Below are 20,197 nucleotides of genomic sequence, written 5' to 3'. Positions count from 1 at the left end.
TTTTCTCTTTCTGAAAATTCTCTAGTGAAATGGTTGCATTATATTGCTATTTGTGTTTCTCTAACCATTATTTTCTCCTTGTTTTGAAGTTGATCGGCAGTCAAAACTCATCCTTTAAACTTTTTTTTTTTTCCCCTTCTCTGCATCTATAACTAACAAGGCAGTATGAGGAACATATACTGAAACAATTTCAACAGTTATCAGTGTGTAGGACAACAACTGGAGAAAACCGTTACTGCTAAATTCAGAAATCTTTTACTGTTGAAGGTATGAAGAAAAACAAGTCAGAGGTGCTACATGACTACCACCAAAAGCTCAATACATTTGCCAAAGCAGAAGTTTCTAGTGATATCTGAGACGCACATGCAATGTCACCTAGCTTCCAGCTGCTACCCTGGGGTCCATGGATGCCACGTCATATCTATAAAGCTTATATCTCAGACATTCTATGAGGTCTTCAATTAGTATCAAACACCTATATTAAGGTAACTGGATCAAGCTACTTGGTATCCATCAGTAGGAATAGCACTATACTTCAGAAGAGCAAATACCAAGCCAGCTGAAACGAAATATGGCCTACGCTGAAGTTGTTCGCTGCTGGAATCCCAGTTCTCTATATTGTAATTCATGCCCTCATCCAAAGTTTGAGATTTGACTATCGTTCCCAGTGCAACCTTCCTAAGCAAACTAGGGAAACCGCCACAAATGTGCAGCCTAAAATACTCAAGGCTTCACATCAAACAGTTTGTTCCCTACTTATTAGGTCGCATTAAAATAGAGCAAAAATGTAAACCACAATGGGACGTTCCTGCATGTAATTATCTCTTTATATTTCTTCACAAATTGTGCTATATAAATTGTGAGAAGAGAGAAATTCATATTTTCAAGAACTGTACACAGCACCAAAACTATATGTATGATAATAAAGTACATAAAAAATTCAGCAAGAAACGTAAATTACATCACACTAGCAAACATACTATGACATTTTTTTATTTTTTTTTTACATTTTACATTACCACATTTTCATTAACCAGATTCTATCTGACTAGATAGTAAATAGGAAACAAGTAAAAAGAGATTGAGAGATCAGAGACTTTAATTTTCTTACATAAGACATATGATTTTACAGATTATGGAAATACTAATCTTGTAATTTAGTGCACGCCTAAAACTGTACCTTATTCTTCACAAAAAAATAAAGTCTTAGTTCCACTGTTTAGGTAACCCCACTATGATCTTCAGATTAAAGAGCAGAAATTGGGAACAGTATTGAGATGAGACGTGAAGGCCAAAAACCGAGCATAATGAGGAAGTATTTTTTTAAAATAAAACTATCAGCAGAGATTTGCAAAGCTACCCGAAAGGTTTAAGTACCAAATACCAACTCATCTGAGAAGGACTTGGATGACTATCTCTCTTAAATATTTCACAATTTGTCTAAAAAAAGCTAAAAAGTTTGTGGAGTCCTATTAATTCCCCAAGAGTCTAGAGAAGATTTTTCTTGTTCCTTCTTAGCCATTTTTATTGAGCACTTAATATTTTCTAAAAGCTTTACATTATAGTTATGTATTCTCTATTCTTACTTCAGTTGCAAATCACGAAGCTCACAATACCCCACAAAATAAGAATTCCATAGAAATGCAGCAATGATCATCTTCCCACACTTTTTTTTTTTTTTTTTTCCTCCTCTTTCCCCCTCTGCTCTTTTGGAGAGCTGTCTTCATCCCTGCTTCCCTGCTCGCAGTTCCAGAAGTCTCTGCCTCTTTCTCTTCTCTACCATATCGTGACCTAACATCACCCACAATATCAACAGAACTGCTTCTCTAGGCTAATGTCCTGTTTATCTTGCTTTCTATTTCCTTCAGCTCCTTCATCCAAATGGCGATATGAGCGTGCCTAACTAAGTGTCCTTCATCTCACTCCCCCATCAGCAGCGTTTCCACCTCTTCTTTCAGACTCCTCTTTTAGGCTCATAATGTGGTTATCTCCTCCACCTGCTTCAACCCAGGCACTTATTCTATGCTTAAACCATATGGACCTCTTGTCTTCCCACTAAACAGGATATTCTGTGAAAAACTGGCTAAATCATGTTAGGAAAAAAATTCACCTTTAAAAGCTTTAAGGGACAGCAAGACCAACTCCACATCAAACCAGCTTTTTATGGATAGCTAGTACCAAAAAAAGTGAAGGATGCCGTACTGTTGTCTATACTAAGCTCAGTGAGCAAAACCAGGATTATATTATCCATTACCATGAAATAAAGCAACAGCCACGTTAAAGAGTTCAGAAAGGGAATTACAGCTGAGCCTCCACGGTCGCAGAAGCACATGTCAGGAGTGCTGTGTCCCAGCGCCATATATAACAGCTACAACTCTGCTAATTGTCTAACTTATCAAGAAGCATTTTCATACCACGTCCACACACAGCTTGTCTTGACATGCTATAATCATAATAATGCTGAGATTTTCAAACTCTTTCACAACTTTAAAGCACCTCTTCCCTGCAACAGCCTGATCCACGGCTCACTTAAACCACCCGAACCTTCTCTACTGATTCTGACATGCTTAGGAGCAGGAGTTGTATTTTATATGTTTGCATTTTTACCTTACAGCTTGAATATCAAACTGGGATTCACCAATCATTTCCCCATGTTAAACTACACACTCTCTTCAAAAGGACTGGAATTTTTTTAAGAAACCTGTGAAATATAAATTACAATGAATTTATTTCTTTTAAATGTTCTTCTCCTGTTGACAGGCTGCCAAGAAACCAGTTACGTTAGTACTAGAGAAGTACACAACTGCAAGAAGAAATTGCAATATGGAGATGTTCCAAATCATACATTCCCTGACAAGCGGGCTGCAAACAATCAAGAGAAATTTCTTCCACAGAAACTGTTTCACCATTCAGAGACCATGTGGGATGCTAAAAGGGATTTGCATTGTGTTATTCTCCACCACACACAGAGAAGTCATACCATATTTTTTTATAAGATTTTTATTTATGTGAAGCTTGCAAATGTTGCTGATCAGCAACTCTTTATATACAGAAAACAGATAAAGTGCAGGCTTGGTGAAAAATAAGAGTAATGATAGCAAAGACATGTTTGTAACTTATGGTTTATTTTATGGCTTTTTCTTAGATTGACACCACCTGGGGTTGGAAAAAAAAAATACAAATACATTACGTGTTTCTCTTTTCTACTTTCTTCCCTTGCTTTCTTTTCTTTAGGCAGATGGTTTTGATTTGCAGGAAGGAATTGCAGATCAGACCTATACTTAAGCACTCACCCTTAGTCAAGGGCCAAGAAAGGACTGGCAAAAGCCAATCTCATTCACAAACCAGTGATGAAGCTTCATAGATACTGGTCAGCATTAAACAAACCTTCACAATGTGACTGGAATGCTTAAGATATGTTCTGTCAGTATACGATGAAATGTTGATTAATGAATTTAAAGAATTGCTGGTGTTTGGGATGCTATAAAACGTTATTATAATATCATGAAAATAACAGACTAAAGTTGATCTTTGCATTTTATCTCTGCCTGAACCATGACATTTTCCCTGTGATTTCAAAGAAAGAGGTGGTCACCTGCCCAGTATTTTTGGAAAGGCACTGCTTGGTGGTCTGCTAGAAATAAAATTATATTAAGAACCTCCAGTATTCAATGTTTCTTTTCTATTTCCTTGAGTCTTGCAGTTACCCTGGGTTTTAATAAGGAAAGTTCCACAGACAAAAATAATCAGTTTCTCCCATAATCCATTTAAGTAAGGTACTAATCTTGAAATCCTGAAAGTGAAAAAAAAATAAATCTTTAGGACTCATCGTGTTCTTGACTAATTTAAGCCTTTGCGATGACATTTTAAAGTCTGCTGTTGCATTTGACCTCCAAAACTGAATCTCTAAACAAATCTGATTCTTCATCATGTGAGTTTATTTTCCTTTAACATACTTAACCACACCTTGAGAGTCATCCAGTCCATCTCTGGACTTACCCTTACTTATCCACTACTTATCCACACTTATCTATACATTAAGAGAAAGTTGCCAAAAATTAACTGTTAATGTACAGATGAAATAATCTGTCCCATATGCACCTATGAAATGGATGTTTCACATGTCATTTGCCTGAAAACAATGGGCCCAATAGTTAATTGTTATGTAAACTTTACAGAAGCACAAAGAGCTGAATTTGGGGTGAGTTTGGTTCAAGACACACTGATCAGGGCTACCACAACAGTCACTCATGAAAGTTATTTATCTGGTAAGCAAAATTTATACCTTGATTTTAGCCTACCTGAATATATTACTGTGCTTACAAAGATGAAAACAACCTTGATTTTAACTCAAAAAACAAAGAAAACCTACAGTAGTGTCAATTATACAGTTCTAAAGATAATTTTGTTACTGCAAATAATTTCTGGTCTATCTTACTTCACTTGCTGACAGCAGAATCTGGGTGTTCATATTTTCTACATTAGTACAAACTAATACCGTTGAGACAAAGAAAATAGATTTCATTTCAGTGCAAAGCTTTACCACAGAAAAATTTTCTTGTTGGCTGAACAAACACATTCCAGAAGAAAGCATAAATCTATCCTTATTAAATATTGTGGGTTCCAGGAAGCCAAATGGACTAGTTGAGTTTTGATACCAGAGAGTGACAGCAGGTTTGATCTCCTGTTCATCGTTATCTCTGTGGCTAACTGCCAGTTTGAGAAGTTCGGAATTCAGATCATAAAAATGGTTTGGGTTGGAAGCAACCCCTTAAAGACCATCTAGTTCCACCCCCCCCGACACGGGCAGTTTTCACTACACCAGGTTGCTCAAAGCTCCATCTGACCTGGCCTTGAAAACTTCCAGAGATGGGGCATGCCATCCTCAGATAAAACCTTTATTTTTTACTGGAAAATGCTGTCTTGGTAACAAACGTTGCAAATAATTAAGCAGTCAAAGACTGCTTTGGAATGAAGGGGTGTGTCTTTGCTGGCAGAGTAATTAAAGCAGAAGGTAATGCCAGCTGGTACTTAGAACAGAATAAAACACAGCAGAAAAGCTGCAGAGGGACAACACAAGAACCCCAGGAGACACCAAGTACACAGACACAATAGCAGTGAACCGCTTCAGTGCAGGAAAAATAAACATGAAATAATCTTGATATTATTCAGTCCTGCTATCATTTATTCTTTTCCCTTTTGCCTCTTCTCATTTCTTGCATGTTATTTCCATTTTCATTTAGCCTCACGCCTAGGCCTCTATAGATCTTATATAACTTATCTGTGGAATGAAGGCACAATAACTGATCAAAGACAGTTTTACTCCCTCTTTTTAAATTTGGATCTCCTTTACTCATGAAATACTGCACACCAACATATCAGCAAGCAATGACACACGGCACTTCTGCACACTTTCCCTCACAGAAAATGAGCATCTGTCTTTACGAAAGATAAAAATTCCAAGATCCCTGCATGATCCTAAGGAGAAGGCATTGCAGGCCGTTCTGTTATTTTTATCCCTGAAGTTAAATAACTAACATACTTCAAGCTGATGCTGCAGCAACATGAGTAAATGTAACATTCTAGAAAGATAACGAGACAGCACAATTAGTGGTTGATGTAGCAACAAGGAATCAGTCACTATCACACTACAAATGTGATCACACTACAAATGACTAGGAATAAGTACATTGCATTTTCTTTTGACTTTGACACTAAGTCACAGCAAAAAGTTATCTCAGGATGCTGTCAGTGTCAGTACAAACAGTAACAAGTAATTTTTTTTCTTCAGAGACCTGATAAACTCGAGAGGAATTTTTAACAAATAGCAACAAAACTTTAAGTTATTCCAATCACAGCTAGGAAGAAAAGTCAAGAGTTTAGAAGAAGAAAGGTAAACTTAGGTAACTTTTGGGCCTGACACAGAGTGTGCCATACCACCATAGTGACCTGAATCTGCCTCTTCCAAGTCCCCTCTAGTACTGCAAGCGCATGATTACCTTTCCCCGAATATGTTACACCACAATGCTGTCTCCTGGATAGTCATAAAACAAATTACCCAGAGATTCAATAGCCTATATGAAGAATAGCTGAAAAACGACATAACGTATCCCAAGAGAAGGAATCTAATTTTCATCTGTATCTTTTTTTAAGTCATAATGCTCCTCTCCTCCCCTCTATCTGTATATAGATAGAATGTTGTTATTGGGAAATATACTTACATAATACAATCATTTCCTAGTGAGAAATGGTGACAGAGATATGAAAAAACAATGCATATCTTGCAAGCACAACCATTAGTATTGTCAGGAAAAAAACTAAACCTTTAACACACCCAGCCCTCCCCCGCCGGCAGTGTCATTATCAGAGGCTCTGTTGCCCCAACTGATCGATCTTGTTCATAGCATTTGCTTCTCAGTGTAACGATAGAAATAGTCACATGAAACAGATTGAGCGTAACTGAACACGATAACGCTACATAATCTCTTCCGTCAAGATCTAAGTCTCAGTATTAAGAAATAGAACTAATGCTAGAGTTACAGCGTCACTTCGGAACTTCTCTTGCATTTTGCAAGGAAAAACAGGGAGAGGATGGTGGGCATGTTAAGGAACTGACACAACAAAAATTCATTTCTAGCACAACAAAAGCAGGTATTAAAGCCTGCTCCCTAGCATCAAATAGACTCAGCTCATCACCACCAAGGAAAGAGCATAAAAAATTACAAAGCCTTTGAGAATAATTTCAGACATTTGGAGAAAGATCATCCATTTTTTATTTTAGACATGTACTTGCTTTGATAAACAAATCTATCTAATTGAATAACAAAACCCGCACAAAAAGTGCAGCAAATTAATGAGCTAATTCTATTCATTATCTCTCTAGAACAGCCCTTGAATACTTTATTTCTATTAAAGTGATCTTGCTTTATTTGAGCGGCCTAATTTTTTGGTTCAGCATTCTGTTCCATTAATCAGTGTTTTGTCTAAGCTCAAGCAGTCCAGAAATTCTGAGTGGTCTTTCTAAAATTACAAGCTTTGTATCAAAAGATTAAATAAAGGGTTGTGTAAAAAACATGGAAGTTGTTACCTATTTCCTTTCTCAGATACATATAAAATGTTCTCTTCAAAGATGCCCAGAAGGCCACGCAGAGGAATCTTTAAAAAAAGAAAAAAAGCCTAGAAAATAACATCTTCACTGGAGAAATTTTCTTGGGCCCTTGCCAAGTTGTTTTCATCTACTTCTATCTAACAGAGGGACTCCTGCCTCCCTCTAGGCTCAGAACACTTCCAGGGCTTCCTGATGCCCAGTTTTACAATTATCTTCACCACCCCATCGTGGGTATTTTTCTAACAACACAGATGAGAAGAAAAAGAAAGCACACACAAAATATTTTTGATTGGTGGCTGAAGTTGCACATTGAAAACAATGTATTTAAAACATTTCCTCACACTCATCTACAATGCCCTTCCAGTCCACCTAAACTGGAGGAGTTATTATGCTTCTGATATGGATATCAAAATCTGACAGCAAGTAATTGGCTGAAAGAAGTTCATACATTCCTAGCAGAGAGTGAAACTTCTTCGATTTACAGTCTTCTAATTGAATTTCCTTAAGTATTATAAATTACCAACTACCTCTTTATTCAATTCCATTGTCTGCTTAAATCAAAGGTAACAAATATCCTTAGCGATATAAAAATTTTTACAACTTCCCGCAGTTCTTTCTGTATGCAAGAATGTTTTTTTTTAAAAGCAGTATGAAAAGGGTATGTTTTATAAAACATCAAATATGCTAATTAAGATTAGCTCTAATTTTAAATGGCAGATATATGCACTTTTTCATTGTCCCTACTAATGTAGAGTCTTGTAGTAGGTCAAAGCAGAGAGAGTATTCTTGAAATATTATGACAACTAATTCTTCTTTAGATGCTGGCCTTGATGGATTTCAACTCAAAGGCATATGGGCTCTACTATTAATACTTCCAAGTTCACAAAACCGGGCAGTACTTCTATCGAATCGTAATACAAAAGACAGACTGGTGTTGATCTATTCAAATGATTGCCTGAAAAATGCACTGCATGGCAGGCTTCAGCACAAGGCATGCATACTTTTATCCCAAGGACTGATACTATTTTCAACCACAACTGTTTTTAATTCCTCGACTCAGCGATTAAAAATATTACATTCAGGCAGACCTTTTTGAGACAGAAAGCCTTTGGTAACAGGCTACATTAATATTTGGTCTAAATCCTGTGGGGAGAATCAGGTAATCGCTTTATTATGCAGCCCCCTGAAGAACCTCAGAATAAACCGAGAGGTTGCATTTGCTCCCCACCCTCTTTTTAAAGCTCTCCCTCATTTGAAGGAATTCACTGTGCACACCCTACTCTCATACTTTAAAACAGTCCAAGGCTGCTTACGTGGCCAAAATAAATCGCAAACCAGTAGATGTGTTCCATCAGTGTAGGTAAGCACCTACTGATGTAAATCTGACTGATGTAAATCTGTGTGGCTATATCGCATCTCTCCTTCAGCCTTGACTAGAAAGGAATGTGGTGGGAGAAGTGGGCATTGCATACGTGTAGGTGTGAGAAACAGCTGCCAACAGAGCCCACAGAACATTCCTGCTCTCAAAATAACTTAGGAGAGAACTGCAACTGCTCTAGATCATTTTTCATATCTGGAATGAGGTGTACTGTCTTACCAATAGAGCAAAGACAAAACTAATTTGTTTGTGGACTTGTGTTACACTCAAGGACCACATTCCACATTTTATTAATTTATATAACAATACTAACACAAATTGGTTTGCATGGTTGTATACAGGGACAACACTTGACCACCTCTGCATTTTATTCCATTTACTTACATTTTGTAACGTTTTTCATATGGGTAAACTTCTGGTATACATTTCCTAATCCAAACAATACAGAAATCACAGTACAGTATAGTATTTCCATCTTTTTCTGAGACCATGCAAGTAATAAAGAATCTCAATTCCTTTATTAATACAACGATAACAGCCTGTGCTATAAAAAGACTGGACTATTGAAGCACAGCTTACAGGTGTAAAGTTGGTGGGGTTTTTTTCCTTAACATACAGTTTGTTGTGCAATCTGTCTTTCTTCCTTTAAGTGTTTACAGAACCCTAATGTTTTTGAGCTGATTTCCTTTTTGTTCAGTTTGGTGCCAAAGGGAACATAAGAGATTCCATATGAGATTACATCGCTGAAAGCAAAAGGAAAATATTAGGAACAAATATAATATTTTGAGGTTTCTTAGTTTGTTTTACCTCTAATACTGGGCAGACTGTTTACACAAATCATTTTGCTGTAAAGCAACATATAACGAGTTAAATGTGTGCAATGTCATCATCAATCATGTTCATTTGTGTTTGATTGACCAAACAATTATGGCACATTAAATCACTTTCTAATCACATTACGAAGGAGGAGGAATGAACACACATTTTGAGCTTTCTTTAAAAAAAAATACAGAAGTTTCACTACATTTTCCTGGCAATCTCCTAACTTGTGGGAGACTCAACTAATAATGTTTACCCAAGGAATTTATGAAGGTCTGACAGTACTTAAATTCGCTGCTCTAAATGAAAAGGGCTGGAAATTCTTCTATGGAATGGACATCTTTCTTTTCAATAGAGACCTCTAAAAACAATTCCAATCAATGCCGTTCCTCTCCTACGATACACCGTTGATTCACAGCCACCACTCACTAATAGTTTTCTCTTTCAAATACAGGTTTTAGAGGGATACAGCTTGGAGAAAGAACATCCTTTCAGCTAAATCAAGAAACAAAACTTTTGTTGTCGCCAATTGAGTTGGATTCTCATGAAGAAATATGTCTTAGCAATTGCATATTTATTTTGCTTTAGATTTCCATGCACTTAGAGATCTTTGGAAATGACAGCATGCATTTTTCTTGCCTAGACTATTTACTTCACTCTCAGTAAGTGGCAGAGATCTTTTTAACCAAAACTGCCTGAGTCTTGCATTCTCCCAATGCACTATATCACAGCATTTTTTTTCTCCCAGTGCCATCTGAAGATGAAAGTTGAAGTAACACAAGATAAGGTATGCCTGCACACTATGCTGTTTATAACTGTATATAATCACAAATACAAAAGCAGAACACACACTGATAGCTTCCTCCAAATCAAATGCATTGCTATATTTATGTTTATTCTGTGTATACAGAAAGACTCGGATGTAATCTCAGTAGTGCCTTGCAAAGCTGAGCCTTCAGCTTAAAAGAGTTCATCAGCAAGATAGTCCAATCTGTCATTGTACTGAAATTATTATAAGAATATCTTATAGAACAAGAAAATATAGGATCGAAGGCGGGTAAGATACTGGCATAAGTGGTTAGATGCATTTTCTGGAAAAATGCTACCTTTACATTTGCAGTTTTAAACTTGTCTAAATATTTTAACTACAAATCCAGGCCATACCAGTGGGTGTGTCTGGTACGGTTCCCCCACAGTCAGACATTCATACACTTTAGCACTTTCTGAATCTCTCCAGTTTTCTCACTGCAATTTTAAATTCAGTATTAAATTAACTTGAATTAAGACTGGGGCTTCTGAAGATACCCATATATTTGGACCTCCTTATGACAAAACTAATCCCTTCTGATTTTAGAAATCAGAATCTGAGCAAAAGCTTCATGCCTACTTCTGATGTCTAGAGCAAGTTGATGAAACAGGTTGACTCAGTAATTTGGATACATTAGCATGACTGTTACAAGTGTGTGAGACTCCTGAGAGTCTTGGGTTACCACACCAGGCAAGAGTGAGGGAGACCAAAATCACCAACAAGACCAACAAAGTTCATAAGACATATAGTTTTCTTTTGGGATATAAGTAGAACAGATTCATATCCAAGTGACCATATGCTGATGAGTCATAGACAGTTCCTAAGTTTGGCTTTACTCATGTAAAAAACTTTTTTTTTTTTTTTTTCACAGCATGAATAAAGACGCAAACATCTTAACTACAGACAGCAAAGTACATGCAGAGCCCAGGCTTGTTTCTATATGGAAAACTGGCATTTTTTTGACTATACGTAATAATCTGGAATAGTTTTGACACACAGGAGTCTGCTGTCTCCAAAGAATACAAAAGAATTTCAAGACTTGATAAGAAGTAAATGAAGACTCACGGTCCTGCACTGACATGTGCACCCCTATGAGAACAGTCCTGGCTTTCCCATTGAAGGATATTTAGATAGTTTTTGTTGCTGTTTACCTGCACAATGGAATTAAAGTGGACCACGGCATACCTTGCCCTCCTGTGTGTCCCATCCCATTAATACCACTCATGGGATTGGAAAGTGACCCTCCTTTACGTTTGGAATCAGTGCCCCGGAAGGGCACGCGGAAGGAAGCACTGATCGCTGCAGCCAAGGCCTTGGTTCAGTAACTACAACTTCTGCTACAGAAGTCTGGGAATAACTGGGTTAAAACTTTGCCACCTAAATCCAAAAGAGCTCTTTGACCGAGGAGAAATAAATATATGAATGATGTTGTAGGAAGTTCAGGCTTCAGTGGCTTCAGTTCTGACACATGTTCCTTATTTACTCTCACAGTCAGAGGTTCCACTAGCCACTTGATGCTAAAAGACTAGAACGATCAGTCCTTTTTTCTGGGCACTTTGTTGCTATATGGGACACATATAAATCATATTTTTTTTTGTTTTAGCAGCAGGGGTTTTTCTCATAGATAAACATGCGGTTTGTCTAAAACAAAGCAAAACACAAAACAGCAGAAAGGTCTCCCTAGAAATGGAAGATGATAAAAAAACCCCAACATTTAAAGGCCAAATGCGTGCTGAATGAAAAATAAGAACATAACATGACAGAACCTGGCTCCTTGCCCAATTTGCAGCAGAGAAATTTTGTAGGGAAGTGTGCACTGGGGTTTTTGTCTTACAAAATCTGTTAATGTGTTTCTATCTGTTTCATATTTGAATCATGTTCTCTACTCAACTCTCTGACAAACTGAATTGCAGACTAATACATTCTAACGAGACAAGACATTACCTTTATGAATGACCTCATAGAGAAGAGGTTGGCTAACATGGTTGAAAGGCCCGGTGCCAGGCAGCTCTGGGCTATGAAACCCAGCTTCAGCTCAGCAAGACAGATTGCATCATCTCCTTCTTTCCAGTTCCAGCTTGGGATATTTAGCAGATGGGCCTGGAAAACAAACAAACAAAAAAATATCCCATAGATAAAAAACCAGAAATACTTCCTCAAATCAGTATGGTGTTGAAGGAGATAGCAGTGAATGATTTTCTTTGTTACTGGCTTGACTGCTTCTGAGTACGCATAAGTAGTCCACGTATTTTACACTTTATTGCCATGCTAAAAAATGTTCCAGTCTTACTAATTATAGAGAAAATATTTTGTTTCTCAAGCCATATTCTGGCTGTGACACACTGCCAGGTGGGCATCCTCACACCTGAACCACTGCATTTTGTAAAGCTTTCCTTCCCTTCTGTATATTCCTTTTACAGGACTTTGAGCTTCTCTCTGACAGATAAAGCACACACATAATATACAGGAATCCGATACAACTTATATCACAACTCATGTGAAGCTGCAACCTATATAGGGCATTGTCATTTAATAAGGTATATAGCATCTTCTGTCTTTTCTATTTCATTCCTTCCACCCTGACTTGACTTAGTGAAAATTCAGCCTTTTTCCTAAGACTGCTATTTATAAGGATAGAATACAGCAGATCAAGACACACTGGTCAGTTAGGTATTGATATGGTTCAGTTATTGGCATAACTCTACTGGATTCTCTCTTCCATCTGCCTTGTACATTTGCATAGACATAAGGAAACACAGAAGCCTTTGCGCTTGTCTCCCTTCTTTATGTTAGAATCACCGTTCAGTGCTTTGATAACAGCTATTCTTGAAGACACATTCACTGAAAACACAATAAAAGATCTTTCCCTCTGAATCTCTTTAAAGCAGAAAACCACTTTGCTTGAGTTCTATAAAAAAAGACAGGCTCCTTCCATTCCCGTACAGGAGGAGAACATCGCAAGCCACAGTAAGTGCTCTTGCTCTAGCCAAAGGTTGCATGTGCAGGGACTTGTTCGCAGGCAAACCTTCTAAGTACCAGGATTATTGCATATCTCATCAGATGAAGGTCTACCCAACCAAGCTCTGTCTCCAGCACTGGGCAGTGGTTGATGCTTTTAGAAATAATAAAAGAAGCAGGTCACATACGAGTAGCCTGTCCTCTGAAATATTCTTCGTAGCCCTGTTAAGCAGCAGTTTATGGATTTTCTCATCTCAGAACTAAATGAATTAACTTCATTGTGTTTAAAGGCTACAGTTTTAGCATAAAAAGTTTGCCAGACTCCTTACTACAGCAGATTGATAATTTTGATCTTCACAATATTTTTAGCAACAAATTCCACAACTGAACTATGTTTTATAGGAAAAACACTTCATTTTATTTATCTTGTACCTGCTACTTTTCAGGTCTACTTTGTCATGTAAGTAACAGAAAACTCACAATAGATCTCCAACAGGGCAATAATTCTATGCTTTTTTCTTTAAGTGTCCACCAAGAACTGACTTCAGATGACCTGCCTAGCAGCCACTGATTTGTCTTGGGTAGTTCTAGTGAAATAAGCCGAGCAAAACTCTTATCAGCCGAGTGGTTAAAAAGCTTATCCGGAATCAATAGCAACTATGGACTACGGATACCGTAGCTTAGAGAATTAAACCCTAGACAATTACTAAGTGCCAAGATTTTGGTAACATCCCTTGCATATACAAATAAAACTGCATTACCTTGTTGCTGGATTACACAACAAGGCTTACTAGGATGTTTTTGTTTGGAAAGAAAAATGCCTTTTATTAGTGAGGCTAGAAAAACTGTGTATGAGCGAATGCAATGCAGTAAAAAACTCTAAAGACACTTTTAGTCACCACATTACCTTATTGTGATACTGCAACATCTGAGTGATAATTCTTATCTTCGGATGGTAATTCTTTATTGAAATAACTCTAAAAATAAAAGAAAAAACAATTAAAATAACTTCTCCCTGGTGGGGTATTTGGATAATGTATCCCAATAGCTCTACTTTACTGTGTTGTCAAGTCCCACAATTAAAACTGTACCCTCTTCTTCATCTGCCTGTAAAGCATACTAATTTAAGTCAGACCTATGGAATACTTACACCTAGTCAAATTCAGTTAATAACCATCGGCTAAGACTAGAAAATATGAAACTTCAGGAATTACTCCATGGACCGGTTTTCTCCTACTGAATTTGCAGAAAGAGAGGCTTGTTTTAAGCATCTCTGTTCAGAGACTGTACTCATAAGCAAATAACACACAACTATTATGTCATATTCACTGACTACCTTCACATCTTTGAATCAACATAATTGATCAAGTTTTCCAATGACGTCTGAAAAGAACCCATTTTTTTCAGTCCCTCCACATATTTTTTATTTATAGTTGCTAGACATTCATCATATTTAAACACCTTGAATACTGCTTTTGTTTGACATAAATCCACATTCAAATTCATCTTAATTCTTATGGGTTATTCCAAAGCTCAATATTGAAACTGATACCTGACTGCTGAATTTATAAAGTATGTGGCTGCTTCCATAATCTGCAGCTTGTCTGCATTCTTAATTATTTAAAAAGCCTAAAATATACTCAACTGTGTACAGCTTAGAAATGGCTGGAAACAAAAATACTTTAGAAATTAGTAGATTGATAACGAGTTATGAAGAGAGCAATTTACAATTTAAAAATGAAAAAAAGCATTAAGCAAAACTAAAGAGACAGGCTGAAAAAAATAATAGTTCTGTATATTACAAACTAAAGGTAGAAAAAGAAGATAAAACAATTTTTAAAATCCGATTATAGAATCATCACTTTTATAAGATTCTGAATGCCATAACTGCTTACAAGGGTGTTTTGGACCAAGTATCTTGCAAACTGCTGGTTTGGCTTGTGCTCTGAAGCTTAACAAAGCTAGAGCATGAAACAGCTAAAAAAAGTTTTATACCTGATTTTAAACTTTTGGAAGGAGAAAACAAGTCTTCCTTCTAATTTTCCATTTCTTGCTGAATTGTTTAATTAAAAATTCAGTTTTGTTGAATTAAATTAATTTAAATGTGAGAAAACACAAGAGAATTCTACTCTCAAAATAACACCTCTGCCTTTTATTACATTAAAAGTATTAAATTAATTAAGAATGCACTAATCTGCAATTGGAATATTTTTTATCGTATTTATGCAATTAATGTCAAACTCAAAGTTTCTCGCATTGCAACTCAAAAGCACGTTTGGAAAATGAAATTAGGCATATTTAAGCCCCGCATCTGCCACAGACAGTCACAGCTCTTGCGCACGGTGAACTTTTTCCAGAGAAGCAGTTTTACTAATTTGTCTTTAATTTCTCCCCTTCCTTCAATTCACGGCATGCAGACATCTGTCAGGCCAGTGAAATTGGTTCATAACACTGACCAATTCTATGTTAGAGATTTTCAATGTATCATTGACATTTTAATTTTAAAAGGAGCGACTGGTCTCACGAAAACTAGGGCTGTATGAAGAAACCTCCCCCAGTGGACTCGCTCAGGTTTGCTATAACTCTAGCTGCCATCTACTGACTGACTCATCTCCTTCCTTCAGAGAATATAAGGGGGAAAGCAGGACAAGATCTGGTGGTGCCTAATGTGGTAAGTGCCTCATCAATCTAAGTAAGTAACGTTTGGTCTTTGGTGGAAAAAAGGAGGATGGAGCAAGGAGACCACTGTTTCATTACCATCATGAAGTGTATACCTTGCCATCCCCCCAGCAGTGTGGTTACTTGTAGGAGCAGATACACCAAGGAGCAATGAGGTATGAAGTGATTAAAGGGTCCTGGTGTCCCACAGTTAGCAGCAGCCCAAGCAGCCCATTCGCTCACGTAACACTGTCCAAGGACACAGCTGCATTCCCTCTCCCCTCCCTTCTCGTGGGGCCGCATTCCGCTATGAACACTTCAGCCCTAGGTCCTGCAAAATGACTGAGTACCAAAGATCGTGCTCCAAGCACCTCTCCTGATGCACTTTTTCTAAAAGGAGGTAAATTAAAACAGCTTAGACAGGAATTCAGGGTATCCTCCTCCATGAACTTTGGAGACAATCTTGTCATTTGTCCACTAAAAATAATAATAATAATCTTGCAATGTTCTTCAAGTGCAACAGATGAGCAATAAAGCTGTGCGTGGCTGTAGCCTATCTGGACACCAGAAGTTAGCTTATCAGAGTTAAGAATCAAAAACGTATTAAAAACTAATGAGTTTACCTCATAATATTGGAGGCATCTTCAGCATCTGGGTCAGCGCAGTATTTATTGGCAAGGATTAGGCACGCATCTGCTGACTCTATCTGAGACACCAAAGAAAAAGCAACCATAAATAGCAACATCTCTTTCCAGCTCTTCTTTCATTGTAAAGTATTAGAGAATCCAACACTGCCACCACGAGTGTGAACATCAGTTCTTAATACTGCTAATCAAAACTGTTCCAAGGCTAACGTGACTTCACGTGCACGGCTGTAACAGCTCTCACACACACACAGCAAGCTCTTGAAACTTCCCGATGATGCTCAAACTCAGGTCAGTAGTTCAATTACTGACTCGCTGTATCATGAAGGTGTTAATGGACATATCTTTTGTAACCAGATAGTGAAATTTAGACCCCTAAATCCATAGGAAGTTCCTGTTATACAAGTACAGCAGTCCCACAAGCCCTGCAGCTCTGTTTGGGAATTCAAGCACCTTCTGATCAGAGAGGGGAAGAGGAGGCTGAGCTGATGATTTAGAATCTGAGCACCAGTTTTACAAAGCATGAGGAGGAGAACTGATCTGCTCACAGGACCTCTATGTTCACACAAACCTTAGCTCTACTTAAAGCAGTTGAAAAAAGTATTTTTCAGTGTATACAACCAAACACCAACACAAAGAAGGGTGGTACACAAAATAGCAACACACAATTTCATGGTCATAATTGGAACATTTTGTTCTGATGAACTGAAACAGTGGGTGCCGGACTACTAATCGTTACCAATTTCTGCAGACAAAATGGACAAAACACATGACTGGAGCTCCAGAAATTGTTAACATCGCGCTAAAATATTCTTGGCTTAAGCAGCCAGTTTACATTCCATTAAAAAGAAGGAGAAAAAAAAACCCAACAATAAAAAAACAAACCACAGAAGAGTTAATGCTGTATCTGACAGTTTGCTGTCTTTTTTTTTTTTTTTTATTTAACTTTCATTCTCTGCTTTAAGAGTACAAAGTAATTTACCATAGAGAATTCTAGACAATAATACCATCTCATTTTAGCTACCAAAATCTCAAATTATGGTGGTGGTTTTTTTGGTGGTTTCCCCCCCCCAGGATTCTAAGACAATAGAAGACGGGTTTGACAGGTGAAAAATTATTTTCTAATCATTCCGATGAAGGTAAGACAATAGTGTTTTAAGCGATTACTCTAAGACAATGTTCTATTATATCAAACATTAGTGTAAAATAGACTCTTGAACTAAACCCCAACGAAAAATTCATAAAGAGCTCAGTGGAATGGCAGACAACGTATCTTAAGTCACAGTCTTACTGCAGCTTTGAAGATCTAAAGATATAGGGAAAACAAAGTTTATAAAGGTAGATATTCTAATCTATCAGACAAGCTAATGGAGGTGGATAAACAATATTTTGGGGTTACATGAGGAAGAGCTTTACTGTATTTTTTTTCCAAATAACACAATGAGCACTTTAAAAAAGGCAATTAGCAGAAAAGAACAATAGAGCCGTTACCTTCACTCTCGCCAGGTCATGGGGATTAAGGACTGAACCCTGATAAAATTCCACCTGAGTGAAGTGTCGTTTAAAAAGAGCTTCCAGCTCAAGGTTAGGGGAAATACTGCATTGGGAAGAGGAAGACAATACAAAAGCAAATGAGAAGTCACATTTCCATAAGCGCCCCCTTTCCTTCACTTATAACCCAACCCATTTGTTTATTTTAGGGATTCAGACGGCTGCTGGGGCTTTTCCCATGGTGCGAAAACCGCGTGCAGTGCTTCAGAGACGCTCCAGTGCTTTCATTTCCTCACTTCTGTCCACAGCTTCTCCAGCCCACTTCGTGGGGCTACCCTGCACCTTCACCGATTCCCAGTTTCTCACAGACGTGAATCCAGAAGAGTCAGTGCAAACATTTAGAAGCACCCTCACACAGCATTCTCGACAGAAATCGTCTAGTAAGACACTCATCCTCTGCATGTCCCCACCATTCTCAAAACAAACGATTGCATCAATAAGAGAGCTCAAAGCGAAAACACCGAATGGTGGAAAGGGAACCCTATAAGGGACCCAGTGGCCTGTATGAGCTACAGTTAAAACAAACATAATTATGCTGTGACTCTGTGTCATTTCATTTTGCCATAAACAAGAAAAAAATAAACAAATCACAACCTATCATACAACATGCCACTAACCTTGTAAAAACCTTCTCTGCTACCACTCATTAAAACGGAAGGGATTTCATAGCTACATAGTAAGTGGGTGGGATCTTGGTCATGCCAGATGCTAGATTTGGCAAGAAAAGAAAACATACGTGCAAATGTTTTGCCTGTAAAGGTACAAAGGAAAGCAGGCACAAACAAGTAGCCAGGTACTAAGGTCCCTTCACATACGTACAGCTTCCTGATTCCCATCTGCATCTCTGCTTTCTCTCTTGGTCAATTCGTGTTATTATTTAGGGAAAACAAGCAAACCATCTAGTGACTTGAGGATGTAATCTCTAGTCAATTGGAAAGGACTAGATAGAAAAATTGTGCTAATGCTGCTGATTCTTAGTTTTTCAGCTTCCTTTGTCAAACCATCACAAATGATTCTTTAACTTATTAATCATTTTCTTTGACAAGAAGAACAAGACAAGAACTTGCTGCAAAATGCAAAAATACTACTCAGTCATAGCTTGTAACGCATCTAAACAGATGCCATTCCAGAGCAGAAAAGACCTTTCACAGTCCCTTCGCTACCACATGGCTATTTCTAGCAGCCTCTCCCCTAGGCATGCCCGTTGCATGTCATACGTGTAACGCGCAGCCAGCAGCAGGCAGCGACCACCCTAAGACACCATTCCACACCCCACAGCAGAAAAATGCACTACACTATTTGTGTATAGGTATGTATATATGGGCAAAAGAGCAGTGCTAATTATCAACGTGGTAAGAACTTATTTTCTATCTTCACTGTGTCTGTAAAGTAATGCATCCCATTCATATTAAAATCAAACCGCACCTACATTTTTCTTTTGATACGTATTTTGCAATATGGCATGAGCATTTGTTTTCTAGTGAAATCAAAGATGAACATGTGTTTTCTGATAGCATAAGTTCATATGACACAATATTTTTTACTTATTTTACGGATTTTACAATTTGGGTAGTTTCACTAGAAATATTTACACTAAAGAAAATTCTCCCATATATTTATTAGCATTTCAATATTTTTAATTTCATAATTCCATTCTGACTTCAACTATGTGTTTAGCTATCTACCTCACAACCGACATGACTGGGTCTCAAGTCTGTATGCTTGAAATACCTGCACTTTAGCAATAGGTTATAAGAAATTGCAGAAAACAACGCTTATCAACATACACTGTTAACAAAAGGCAAACAATTTTATGAGTATTTGGAGCCTAAAAGATCCTCTGTCTTTAAAAAAAAAATAAAAATATATGACTCAGTTTAAGGAGTTTTAGTAACAGATGACAAATCTTGAAAAATTACTTACTTATGCAGAAAGACGATTTCTACGTTGACATCATCCCTATCCTTGTGCAGGAAGTCCTTCAGGAAGTTGGACACACTTTCAAGTGTTATGTGACCACAGACAACTATGTGCCTGTTACAGAAAAATCAGAGTTAATCTTGCAAAGAAGGTAAAACAAGTGAGTGAGCAGAGAAGGAAATGATAATTTATTGGCCAAAAAAAAGTATTAGTGTCTTCTTGATGTGTCTCTAGATCCTATTCCATGAAGGCAGAGAAGGAAAACATCAGTTCCCAAAGGTGCTTTGCAATTGCACATACATATACACTCACCTGCAAAGAATGCTATTATCAAATCACCCGGGCAAGTTGTA

At 37.5% G+C, this 20,197-nt stretch overlaps 1 protein-coding gene across 26 annotated transcripts in view; it reads right to left on the bottom strand.

Annotated features, from left to right (window-relative positions):
- Positions 1-20,197, bottom strand: part of KCNMA1 (potassium calcium-activated channel subfamily M alpha 1) — a 505,772-nt gene that overhangs the window by 136,210 nt on the left and 349,365 nt on the right. For all 26 annotated transcript variants that reach the window (XM_055720090.1, XM_055720092.1, XM_055720089.1 and 23 more), the window contains 5 exons: positions 19,848-19,958; positions 17,865-17,970; positions 16,353-16,435; positions 13,979-14,048; positions 12,058-12,213 (listed from right to left, as the gene is read on the bottom strand). In XM_055720090.1, the coding sequence (XP_055576065.1) occupies positions 12,058-12,213; positions 13,979-14,048; positions 16,353-16,435; positions 17,865-17,970; positions 19,848-19,958 (526 nt within the window). The remainder of the gene's footprint in view (positions 1-12,057; positions 12,214-13,978; positions 14,049-16,352; positions 16,436-17,864; positions 17,971-19,847; positions 19,959-20,197) is intronic.

This window comes from Falco cherrug, chromosome 9 (assembly GCF_023634085.1).
Source record: "Falco cherrug isolate bFalChe1 chromosome 9, bFalChe1.pri, whole genome shotgun sequence".
Taxonomy (NCBI): domain Eukaryota; kingdom Metazoa; phylum Chordata; class Aves; order Falconiformes; family Falconidae; genus Falco; species Falco cherrug.
Note: the sequence above shows the minus strand (reverse complement) of the source record. Positions and strands in the feature narration are given on the sequence as shown.